Source organism: Blennius ocellaris, assembly GCF_963422515.1.
Source record: "Blennius ocellaris genome assembly, chromosome: 20".
NCBI classification, from domain to species: domain Eukaryota; kingdom Metazoa; phylum Chordata; class Actinopteri; order Blenniiformes; family Blenniidae; genus Blennius; species Blennius ocellaris.
In genome coordinates, this window is record NC_137669.1 from 12,619,501 (window position 1) to 12,632,810 (window position 13,310).

The 13,310-nt window shown below is 39.4% G+C and overlaps 1 protein-coding gene across 1 annotated transcript in view; it reads left to right on the forward strand.

Annotated features, from left to right (window-relative positions):
* The window catches only part of csmd3b (CUB and Sushi multiple domains 3b), a gene marked incomplete at both ends in the record, with an annotated part of 464,348 nt that overhangs the window by 178,605 nt on the left and 272,433 nt on the right, over nt 1-13,310 (forward strand). Inside the window, one exon of the mRNA XM_080515545.1 lies at nt 11,347-11,569. Within this exon, the coding sequence (XP_080371671.1) occupies nt 11,347-11,569 (223 nt within the window). The remainder of the gene's footprint in view (nt 1-11,346; nt 11,570-13,310) is intronic.

Sequence of the window (13,310 nt, forward strand, 5' to 3'; positions counted from 1 at the left end):
ACATATGGTTGTTTTTGTCTTTTGAAAACTACTAAATGTTATCTTTAGTTTCCATCCGCAGGATGTGAGATTGTCTGTCAGCTGTGTTCCTGATGGGCTGAAGCGTTTCTCCACAATGTTTGTAATTGGTTGCCTCCAGTAAACTTTCAAGTAAAATATCTTGTTAGCCACTTTATTCCTTACCAGAAAGTGGATGACACTTAAAACCGTAGATTTATCTGAGGACACCTGCTTGTTTGGCAGGATACACAATGTCTGCTTTGCCTTTCTTAGGAATGATATCTAAATCTGAGAGCAATTCCTAATCTTTTCTGTATCGCTGATCCAACTGTGGGCCCTTGTCTAATGCCACATGTTGATAATTGGTGGATGATGATGGGATAGAACAAAAAATAATGAACAGAAGAAATGGTCACAAAATATATAAGCAGAATTGTGGATGGCAGTTTTTTGTTATGTGTTTGCAATTTCTGCTAGGATATAAACTGTCGGAAAAAGGACCTCCCGGTGACATATCCTTCATCATCTTTGAAGACAGAGAAAGAGTGTAAAGAAGAAAAATGGTGCGCTGCAGAAGTAGATAAAAGAAAGAGAAGGAGTGAGTGAGAACACCAGGGGAAATACAACAATGGTCAGAGCAGGAGCGAGGGGGAAAGAATGCACAGAGGAAGCAGCATATATGGAGGGGATTAGTGGTCCAGTACAGCATCTGGATGAATGTGTTTCTACGGTAACAGACTTAAAGGTACTTATCTTTAAGAAAGAGGTGTGTGAGTGAGGAATATATGTACTCTTAGTGGGTGTTAGTCTATAGGACCTCATTAGTCGAGAATACAGATGATGACACTCAGCAGACACAAATCAATAACAACCCCCTAAGACAGCAGCCATTTCTCTCTGTCACATTAATCCTTTTTTCTCTATACAAGACAGGAATCAGTATGGATGTTATATAAGGTGTCGCATACGCTTTCTATATCTCTGCGTATACCCATACACAGATTATTGTTCAACATATAGAATGACTGAGTCTCTTTTTATTGCCGTTTCTCTTCTTTCACGATTATCAAGTATGTTGTTGTTTTATGCAAAGTTCAAATTTACACAACAGCAAAACCAAGTATCCTCTTTCTCTATATCTCACTCGCTATGCCTCAAAATTCAGAAACACACCCTCAATTTATACTTATCCAGAAAAATGGCTTTTGCTTAGCATTTCTTCTTCTGTTCTCAGTGACCCACTTTTAAGAAAGCAACATGTTGTTGTGTGATTTATTAGTGTACGTGAGTGATTACTTATTCTCAGGGCTTCCTGTCCTCCCTGCTTACGGCTCCTCTACCACTCCTGCAGTGTGCTGCGGTCAAAAAAAATGCCCTGTAAATATACATTTTTTATTGTAATTCCATTGTCGAGGCCTAAACATACAGTATAATTTGCTTTGCACAGTGTTCATTCCCTTAAAACAATATAATGTAATATACATATTATACAATATAATAGGTATTGTATGTAGCACTACTGTTAAAATGCTATGATTTGATACATATCAGGTATCACAGACTTGTGTTTTGCATTTCTCTTATGTTGGTTGGTCGGTCAGACGGTCGGTTGCACACTATATTGACGCAAAAGGTCAAACAGATATGCCATGTTTTCCAGTCAGATTGAATGAAATTAACTCTTGTTTAAATGTTTGAGTACAACAACTCCAGTGGAATATAAATGTACCATTTTACCAAAAGGTGTATTGAGTCAAAGGAGGATGAGTTTCCTCTTCATTCTTCCATCACCCAGAGAAAAAGCAGCAATTCTCATAAAGCCAGAGCAGTAAATACAGAAATAATTGAAGTAAATGCAATGGTCTTGCGTTGAGTCACATTTTTGAGAAGGCTTATTCCATCTACTAACTAACCTATACAGCACTGTGCTGTTCTTCAAGGTCAACTAGAGGTATTGCAGTTTCAACAATAAAGTTTAAAGTTACAGTAAATATATCCATAAATCCACCATCAATATCACTTTATTAATTTCAGGGTCTCAAGTAAAATAATAGCATCCCTTCATTAAAATCCAATATGAACTGCCTGGGGAAAAACAAGACTGACAAATATTAAAATCAGACCAAACTATGAGCATGATTTTACTAATCAATGTGAAACTGGCCATAGTACTGACTATTATTATGCAAAAACCACAGCTTTGGTGCAGATTAGCTGTAATTATAAGCAGCATTAATGGCTGTTTTCATGCTAATTAAATTAGAATTTGAGTAGGACTTGTAACTGGTGTTGACATCACTGTGATCTTTTGTCTTGCTTAAAATGGATATTCTAAGTAAAGTGGAATAAGTGGGGAAAGCAATTATAGTGTAAATGTCACAAAGTATAAAAACTAAGTCAAACCAGGTCGGGTCAGTCATGTCTGAATGTTTAGAACAAACGGTTGAGGCACAAGTCAACTGAGGATATGCGTTCTGACTTTGAAGGGATAATCACGTTTAAAATGAAAAAGCATTGAGGTGAAGTGGCCTTAAGGTGAAAGTAACAATGAATTGAGATGGTGTGGTATTATTTATAGCACTTACATATAATTTTCAAGGAGGGCATAAAAGCCCTTCAGAATTTTAAATGGCACCAACGGTAAATCTGTGTTTCTTCAGTGTGCCAACACTATGGCATTCAATTTGAATACATTTGTTCTCAGTGGAAACCTCATTTGTCCTGTTTGGAGTCATCTGAAGAGTTGACTTTTTTGTGAATTATCGGAAGGGAAAAAGAAAATGTAATCGCTGCAGGTACTGCAAAATATTTTGGATACAGTCATTATGCTGCTTTTTCTTTACTTTGCAATTACAAACAGTGATGTAACCAGCCTATGTGCTGGTTTGAGGCTTCACAGCAGTGGTGTGCGTGTGTCTGTGTGTTTGTGTTTGTGTTTGTGTGTGTGTGCGTGTGCGTGCGTGTGTGTGTTCACCAGCCACTGGGTTACATAGGTCCATTAAATTTCTTTTGTAAATAATTAAACTCACAGCTCCCCCATAAGGCTCTGGTAAATTCTGATCCATAGTCTCATCTTCTTTTATCAAGCAGAATCATCTGAGTTTTACTTCCACTGCCCTGACACTCCACCAAAACATGGGCCTTCTCTTAACTCACATCTCGGCCAATAATTTCCAACCTCAGCATAACTGAAGACAACAAAAGCCTTGTGGGGAAACAAATTTTGTCAACTCGAAATGGGCTCGCGAGCAGGCAATTCAAAGACTGCGTTTTAACAAACAACCAGAGACTAATGGAATAGCTGACCCTGCTGGCCAAATCATGCTTTCATTGCATTCATTCTCCTGCTTGTGTTCAGTGTGTGTTGTGTCGGATGAATGCAGGCAGGAAATGGTTTTATTTCACTGATGCAATCATTTCCACAATGAATGCAGTCTGCATCTTAAGTGGTTATTATAATGAGTCCAAAAGTAGCCAACTAAAATTGAAAAACAAACATCTCATATTAAGTTATCTGTGAAATCATACATGATCAAATCTGAACAATACAATTCAAAGACAGTTTGCGAACACAATCTTTTTTCCCTCTATTAGCCGTGCATTTCCAAGGAAATTGTAATGTTTGCCAGCAATAAAGTCTAAATGGTGATTTCTGTTAGAATGTATTGTTTATCTGTGTTTTGCTGGTGGTTGTTGCTCCTGTGCAAGCACGGAAACCGCTTTTCTTTGGACACTTTAATTAAATCCTCATATGTCAACTTGTGTTTGGAGACAAGTTGGGGAAATGAAAATGTCTTGTTTAATGTCTCCCATTTAAAGTCAATGCAGACTGCATTGTGTAATAAATTAAGCTGTAACAAATCCTCCATATTGTAAATCCACTAGGATTTTCCTGAACAACTGTGTCGTGTCAGAAACCTGACACTTTTCTTGTTTTGATGGTCCTAGCAGATTAGCTTTTAACATCAAAGTTAAAACCAACAGTCACAGCAGTGCCGTGACAACACTGCATCCAGCCGGGTGCTCGTTTTTGGAACAGTTTTAGGTAATTTTGGATTAGATGCCAGGAGTTTTGCAGACTTTGATGAATGGAGGCTGATTTGGTCTCAGCAGTGGTTTATTATTGGAGCAGGCTCTGCCTCCTGCAGTGGATTCATTGAGTGTTCATAGCAGCATAGCATGTGTCTGTCGGCAGTTCTCACCTTGTTTTGAGCAATTCCCACTCTTCCTCACAGCAACAGTTGCGTTTCCCTTCTCATCTTTTCTCGGTCACACCCACTTGTTTACTGTTTTGTCTTTTTTTTTTGCGTGGATCCCTATTTCTCCATCTCGTTCTCTCTTCATAACTCTATCCCATCTCCTTCTGCATCTGATTGACAGTGTTGTAAATTGATTTTTAGCCCGGTGTGTTCCCTCTGTCTCTCTCCAGGGATTTTCCTTATTTAGCCTCAGCCACTCCAGGGTATAGTCTAGACCGCAGGCTGACTGTCAGTCAGTGGCAACGTGGAGAAGTCTAATTCTTGGCTGACAAGCTTCCTGACAGCACGAACCAATGGGACGTTTCAAACATGTTTCCTCTCGCTCTCTTTCTCTCTCTCTCTTTCTCTCTCTCTCTTTCTCTCTCTCTCTCTCTCTCTCTCTGTCTCTGTCTCTGTCTCTGTCTCTGTCTCTGTCTCTGTCTCTGTCTCTGTCTCTCTCTGTCTCTGTCTCTGTCTCTGTATTGCATTTTTTTTCATTTGCTATCTTTTCCCCTTTGCCCATTCCCACCTATCTGCCACTCTGCTTCTCTTTTAGTCACCCTTTTGTGCTTTTGGTCTGTCTACCTTTCCGTCACTCTGCCTAACCTCCCTGGCATTTCAATTGTCTTTTTTTTTTTTTATTCTGTAATCCAACACCACTTCAAGAAAAGTGAACAGATATAATCATTCCTCAGGGTCATGAACAACTCATTCAAATCAACTAGCATCTCATTCATGCACACACATGTGCACTAGTACACACACCTCTCTCTATCGCTCTCTTTTTGTTGCATCCTCATAGCTTCACTCACATTGTGCTCTGAATACTGACTGGATGGTTTGTCCATCCGCAACAATTTGATTGGTCAGTTTGCTCTACCGAGACAGCCATTCTTTAATCATAAATGAGAGTCTGTGAGATTAGACAGAGTAGCCCTTTAAGCGAATCTGATATCACTGAGATCCCAGAAGAGATGAGGAGAAAGAGAGAAAGAAGGGGTGAGCATCAAGATGAAATAAAGGGAGATAAATAGAAAAGGGGAGCCTCAGCAAGCAAGGCAGATGGAAAATAATTTAGAGCATATTTTCCTCAGTGATGGACTTGTTTAATACATGGCCCTGCTGAGGATAGGACTAATATATTGTATGTCAGGATATGTGCACACCCACACAGATTTGTCTCATCAGGACACATTGCTGCCCCCCCATATAAGAAATGGGGATGCCCAGGAACATTGAAGGAGTACCGCTTGTCCCATATAAATGAAGAACGGGGCACTTCCACAGTTTCTTCATGTAGCACCCATCATCATGAGAATTGCTGTATTGATTTTAGGGTTCCCTTCATAAAATATAGAACTTAATAACTGATTTTACACCATTCTGTCTTCAATACCCACTTTATCCATGTTGGGATTGCAGCTGAAGCTGATCCACACCAACACTGTGGGAAAGACAGATCACACCATGGATTGTTCACCACTCGTATATTTAGACTGAGAGAAAAAAATAAGACATACACAGGAAGAACATGCAAACTCCAGTTAGGAAGACCCGCAAAGCCTGGGATCTAACCGGAGATTTCATTGAGAGGCAATAGTGCTGACTGCACCCCCGCAACCCTCTATAAAGGACGAAGCATATATGCAAAGTGAAATCATTTCACAATATATTGCAATGAGGGACAGTTTCAGCTTGATTAAAGCTTTAAAGTCCATGATGATTATTTTAATCAATGTGAATCTGTCAGCATTCATTACCTCTTTGATGAAGTCCTTATTTATGTGACGTATTGGAAAATAAGATGTAAACCAGAGGTCCTTTTTCCTAAAGTTGTCAGGTGAAAGCTACCAAGCTGAGCTTTTTGATCGCTTGAGGCTGCTATGCTGTAATAATGAAACATATACCAGACGATGAAAACTTGGGCCCGTAACAAGTTTTACAGTTAAGAACCTGGCTCTATTGAAAATGATATGATCAGCTCCTCCGCAAGCCACTTGTTAAACTTGTTTTTTTTTTCGACAGACATTCACAGCTGAGACATTGCTTTGAGGAAAGAGATCAAACTTATATAGAGGACCTGGGTTCATTAAATCCACTCAATTCACGAAGCAGATTTTCTTCTTTGTCTTTAAGCTTCTTTTATCCGGGGAAGGTTTTGCTGAGCACGCATGCTCTTTTCCAACTAAACCGGATTCCTCATTAGCGCCAATGCATATATTCACACCTGGGAGCAACCCAGACCGAGCACAAATCTTTTACTGTTCGCCAATTAGCAGCCCTGTGTAAGTCTTCAGGGGGAAACTCTCTTGTTCAAAATTAATTCCCACCCAAAATTTTGGGGATCTAAATGCACCAGCTAATGGGTTAAATATAAAAAAAAGTTTGCAGCTATATTGTTTGTTCAGGATAGTGGTAAACTCTACATTTTATAAATGCTCACATCAAAAGGAAATGTATTTATCCACATGTATATTTATTCACAGTTTTTTTTTTGTTATTTCACCCAAAAATATTTATGGTCTTTTTTTCTGGTATTGGTCAGAAATCTGATCTCATGTGGGCTTTGTGCATGTTTGCATCAATTTATAATATTCCAACAGACATATACCACCACTGCTGGATTTGAGTATATATTATTTGTGTGGTTAAGTGGCGAGGTTAGGGTTGGAAAAAAAGACTTGTACTTGGACAAGTCTGAGTATGGGAGAGACAAACGGAGGGAGGTGAGGAGGCTAAGAACTGTGAACAAAGCAAATGGGAGACGGTGTGAAAGGTTTAAATGGTTAGAGCATCCAATAAGCCGAGTGAATAATGCATGGGTATATGTGTATCTATTTGAATCTGCTGGCATTTCTATAGTATGTGCATGTTCCTCACACAGAGACACACCAATAGGCAGAGTGTCTGTTCATGCATGTATGTGTGACACTGTGTGTTTGTGTAGAGGAGCTGTCAGTTTCGGTCTGCTCGTCAGCATAATTAGAAGTCTCTCTTTTACCCCTGTCTCCTTCTCACTTTTTTTTTGCATCACCCATCCCCTTTTCCCTTCTCTCTCTCTCTCTCTCTCTCACTCACACCCTGGGCTGCCTGGCCTCTCTGAGTGATGACATTTAAATCATCCTTTCATTCTAGCACAATGATGTATGTGTAGGAATCGGTCCTTTTTCTGTTTATTCTGCTTTCCGTCTCTGTCCTGCTGCCCCTGTCTCACTCTTTACTCACCCAGCTCTGATGTTAACTCTTCGAATGTTAATTTAATGAAGTTGCTTGGTTTGTATTAAGACATCGTCACATCTTCAAGTACAGACAGAAATAAAAGAGATACATGTTGCCCTTTATTTGTGACGGACCTTGACTGTATGTTAGCGTTGGACCATTATGTGTTTTCATCACACAAAATACCAGGAAAAAAATAAATAAATCATCAGTGAAGCTACAAATCAAAAGATTGCTTTATTAGAAAATAAGTTGTTAAAAAAAAAAGGTTTTTCTTCTCCTTAGGTGAACTGCTGTTTATGCAAACATAAATTCCCCTTTGATGATCAAATTTTATTGTTGTTGGAACTGCATGGAACTCCCCCTTTCTGACCTGGGTCAAAATATTTGCGCAGTTTCTTGTTTTTTTGCGGCGCACAGTTTTGTTTTGTTTTTTGTTTTTCTTGTCATTTCAGTTAAGTGTCATCAGATATAGGCTGACAGGGCAGCCAGTAGCAAGTTTGTTTTGCAAATAATGTCTTTTTGTGCAAGTTGGTGCCCTCTCATATGTCCCTGTTTGTCCCTGCCTGTCCCTCAGCCTCTCATCTCTGATTGGTTGTGAAAGGACAGAGATACCAGCCCTTAATTGCAGAGCAGACTGCCATTGGTCATTATATCTGTCACACCGACAGCTTTTAGATTGTCTAGGTTGGTGATGGTTAGACTAACTCACACAGGCACACACACACACACACACACACACACACACACACTGGTTGGGGTTCTGTCTTGGATAATTGGTTGGAAAAGCATTCAGCAGGATCGCCCTGCTGTCCCTGTCGCCCTGACTGCCATGGTAAATAATGAGGCTCATAAACATGAAAGGCATGGGGGATAATCATTCTGATTTGAGCTTTGGACTCAGAGGAGATCAATTAAGGCCTAAAAGTTAAAGGACTTCAAAATATACAGTAAGATGAATTTCCACAAAAAACAGTTCCAGTTAAAGTTAAAATATTACGCCAAAGGCTGACTGCAGCCACACCACAATCTACGTTGAGGGTTTGAGGTGGGAACACAGGCATAGTGGCTATTCATATGAAAATGTAAAGGGTAAAAAAAAAAGAAGAAGAAATATATCAAGAGACATGAATGCCTTGAAATTTGTAACATCCCTCAGCAAGAAGACCTGGGATCAAGCACATATTACCACAAGTTATTTCTCTGCTGTAACGTCCTTGAGCAGAGTGACGTTAAATCCCTACAAGCTCCAAGGGTTTCTCCTTGCTAAGCTTACTCTGCAGTCTGACTCCCCTTTGGTGGGAGAAGAAGCTGAGTTTCTCCATCGGGGATCAATAGAATGTTACTAAAAAAAATAAAATAAAATACTCTGGACCGACTTCACTCCTAAACACTCTGAGGTTCTCAGCTCGCACCTGTGGTGTGTTTGAAATAAAAGAATCATTAAGATCAAAGGGTGGATATATTAATCCTGATGTGAACCGTAAAGTCCAATAAGGTCAATTACATTTACATTTTACAATTTAGGCATTTTGCAGACACTGTAACCCCAAAGATTTAGAATGAGTCCGGCAGCAGGTTTAGTTTTGCTTCTCATTCATTAGTACAAACATCCTCTAAAAGGAAGTGCAAAGGATCACACAAATTCTACATTTAATGCTCTGTGATTGTGATCCTTGATTGCTTTCAATTTAGTGAGATACCTGCTCTGGTGCTATTTCCTTTGTGACTGCTTAACTCGAGAAACTAAATATATGCAAACAGCAACTCCTAATAACATTTGACATACGTCTAATAATGTACACTAAACTCTCTTGATATAATATCAAAACAAAAGAGTCCTTAATTATTGCTGTGGATGTCAAGCATTGTCATGATCTGTTGCAATAAGCAGCAATAGAGGTGGTGTTTAATCTTGCAGAAGTGAGTCTAAATAATTCCTGTCGCAGTTGATTTTGCTGTCTGTTTTGCGTCCATGCCTCTACTCCTGTCTTCCTGCTTTGCCTCCTCCTCCCAGCCTGCTATAATAAATGCAAAGCCATATTATGAGGACTACACAGTACCTTATTAAGACCTAGTAGTTTTTTTTATCTTCTATCTCCCCGAATAAATCATTTGCCATCTTTGATGCTGCATGACGTGTGCAAGTTTGCTCTCGTATGATCTGTCATTTGCCGTTTGAATTGCCGTAGTGTGTGTCAATACACATCTCCTGAAATAAAGTAAAGCTAATATCCATGCTTTTTGTGCCCTAAAATGCTGGGTCATGTTCAAAGACATTGTTGAAAGTGACGGCCACAGGCCTTTCACTGTGCATTCTGACATGTCAGTAATTGATTCGCAGAAACAAGGAGGAGGCAAGCTTTTGATCTCTCTGAGGCACATCGGGTGAATCCAGCAGAACGCTTGGGTTTATTATTGATTTCACCTTCTCAGCCCGCTGGAAGTGTCACTCAGTGGCAACTGAGTTTCCAGTCGGTCAGGGGACCAAGGTCTAAGCACCCTATGCCGATTGTGAATACCAGTTTGTGGTGAGCCTGCCCCCTCTGCCCTTGTTGGGAGGGCAGCAATGAAAACATAATGTTTCTTGCACCATTACAAACTCACATGTGAAGTTCTACTACTGGAAGTTTCCAACAGTTTTGACTACAGTTAAGGTTACTACTCTGCATTAATATGTGACCTGCTTGGATTATACCTCCAGATTGACCAGAAGGTCAGCAGTAATGATTCAGGCTTGGACGAAAAACAATATTGTGTTTTAGAATAATATTATTGTGGAGCGCTGTGCAGGATACAAATGAGAGATACAAAGCAGTTCATCTCTGTGCATGGTTTTATGTAATCACAGTGCCTGAATGTACTGTATGTTGCTGTTGCTACGTAGTATTGGATCCAACCAAAAATGATTCACCCCAGTTATACCTTTGTCAAATATGCAATCAAACAGTTGATACACTTGAATCCACTGGTTAATTAATAAAAGTTCAATTTATCTGTGCAAATCTGTGTTAATCCGTATTCAACCACTAAGCCAAATGTAAAAGCTTAAAAAGAAATCAAGTGTACTGAATACAATTCAATCTTTCACTCCTGAGGTTGTTGACTCTGTTGTTTGTTCCGTGCTAAAGCTGGGGGAATAGAGAGAAAACAAACAAACCTGGAAAAAAGATTAACAGAATGTGTTAAAATACACGCACAGACAATGATTGGTGAGTAAGTAGTGCGGATAATGATGCCAAAAGTCATTGTGTCAGTGTTCAGTTCACTTCAAATCAGTAGCTACAAGCGCTAAACCAATAGATTTCTGCCCTGCCTGGTCACAGTGAGTGGAAATAACTGGTGTAAGGAAGTTACAGCTTTTAATCATCCAAGCTTATCCACTTTTTCTTCTCATCGTGTTGCAGGAATTCAACCCTTTTATGGCTAAAAACCTGGTGAACCTTGTCTGTGTTAAGGCAGGCATACTGGGGTAGTCACTGTAATGATCTATAATGTGCAAACCTGCATTTCTCTGCTTTTTGAATGGTCTTGAGTTCATGGTCGTGAGAAAATGCAACAGAATTGGAATATATGGAGGAGGTTGGCTGATTTTGTTTTTTACTGTGATTCAGAGAATTGCTGTGAGCCTGTTTTGAACATTTGTTTCAGACCCACACACGACATCCAAAAATAAAACAATGATAAAATGTTGGATATGATAGGATTCAAGCAAATATTTTGCAATACGAAAAAAAATGTAATACGAAAACATCTTAATCATCTGTAAATTATCCTGAACATAATTTACAATTTTTTTAATCTCCTCTGTCACGACTGAAGCTGAAAACCATTTTTCTCCCCACAGAAGTGCCGCAGTTTAATAATTTTTGTCTCATTCCTCTCTCAGGTTTCATCTACACTTGTGGGGGCACACTCAAAGGTCGCAATGGCAGTATAGAATCGCCAGGCTTTCCCTATGGCTATCCCAACGGGGCAAACTGCACCTGGGTTATTGTCGGAGAGGAAGGAAGCAGAATCCAGCTCATCTTCTTGTCATTCGCCATCGAAGAAGAATATGACTTCCTGTCCCTATACGATGGACACCCCCACCCTGCCAACTTCAGGACCAGGTACAGTCAATGCTTTCCACTTTGTATTAATTATTCCTTTTTTGCTTTGACATGTTAAATTGTCAGAGCAGCTCTGAAATGATTCTGCTGTGATGATGCATCTATCCCAATCATGCAGTTAAGGCTAAATTAAACTTTCTAGAAACATTTTATAATCAGTTTCTATCTCTTAATTATTTCATCTCTGTACTGATACTGAGCTCTAAAAAATAAATGTCATTAACTGTGAGGAAATTAGCTATGGACTCAAGAGGAACTCTGCAGACATGTTGCTTCCCAACAAAGTATAAAAATAGATTTTGGCATGACTGCACGTTTTCAAAGGCCCACGAACAATATGGGGATGGTGTTTGCTCGATTCTCTCAAGTAATGCCGCTCCTTAACAAATGACCTTGTGAAGCAGCAGGGTGCTGTCCTGCTGGAGTGCATAAATGGCCGAAGCTCAATCACAGCCAGTGTGTTTTCCTTTTAGTTATTGAATCACTTTATTGAGCTGCCCCAAGAAGAAACACAATACCCAGGAAGAAACTCTTCTGAGATAAGCTATTAAACTCGCCTTGCTTTATGATTTTATCAGGCAATCAATAGAGCCTAATAGCATCTGTCGGTGACTCCATTCCGATTCGACATGTTCTTTTAACCTGCCAATTAAAATTATATTAAGTTATTCAATTAGCTGTGAAATGTGAGCGGGCTTGTCTATTGAAATGTTGTTTGACTTTTACATACAACACACTGAGGAAGATTATTGTTTTGACAGATGGTTTTTTTTGCACAAGTTGGTCCACCAAAAGAGTCCTTGTCATTTGTATACATACTCTTGATCGCAAAGGTTCAGCTCTCACAGAGGCGGCCCGTGCAATTAGCGATTTTATTATTCAAAGCATGACGTGCTCAATAACATTTACAACTGCCGAACGACAACAGCTCGTGTCTGTCACTCAATGAAATTGCAATGCTTCGGCAAGAAGGGGCAACCGTTTAAAGGGAAAATGTTCCCCATTCCCATGGAGACCAGACAGTTCAGCCAGCTCAGTGTGTGTTAGCTATGGGAACGGAAGCGTCGCCGCACTCAGTCACAATCTCCCTTGACACTGGAATGATCAGCAGTTGTGCTTGATGCTTGAATAAATATCCTCTGCTCACATGTCACTCCATGTGTAGGTGACAGATATTCACAAGTGACATTGGATGTGATATGAATAGGGAACGTCTAACCTAAAACTGGGCAGAGCTCCATGTTTTGTTCTCCTTTTACCTCGACAACATATTAAAAATAGCTCTGATTGTAGACATTTTTGGCAAATTTAAAACGCTGCTCTTCCAGAAATGTGATGTTGGGTGTAATATGTTTGGGGAAAAAAGTTTGCAGCCCAAATGAAATGGGTTTTATTCATTTAACCTGTTTAATATGGTTTTTTGAAAGAACGCTTCTAGTAATTTCACTAGAAACAACCCTGTTTTGTGTATTTTTGTCCTTGCTTTTTTATATTAATTCAAGGAGATGCCACTTCTTGTGTGAACTGTGTTTTCATGCATTTGTGGGCATTTTCAACATTGTCAAATCACACCTACTACCTCTTTAGTTTTTCTACCTGTTAAACACTGATAATGAATACACAATTCAACACTGTTTTGTAATATTTAGTATCATTTAGTATCGCCTCATTTGAACGATTAAAGCTTAACCTTCACAACAGTCTGTATTCTTGAATTACCCTGTAAACACAAGGCAACAGC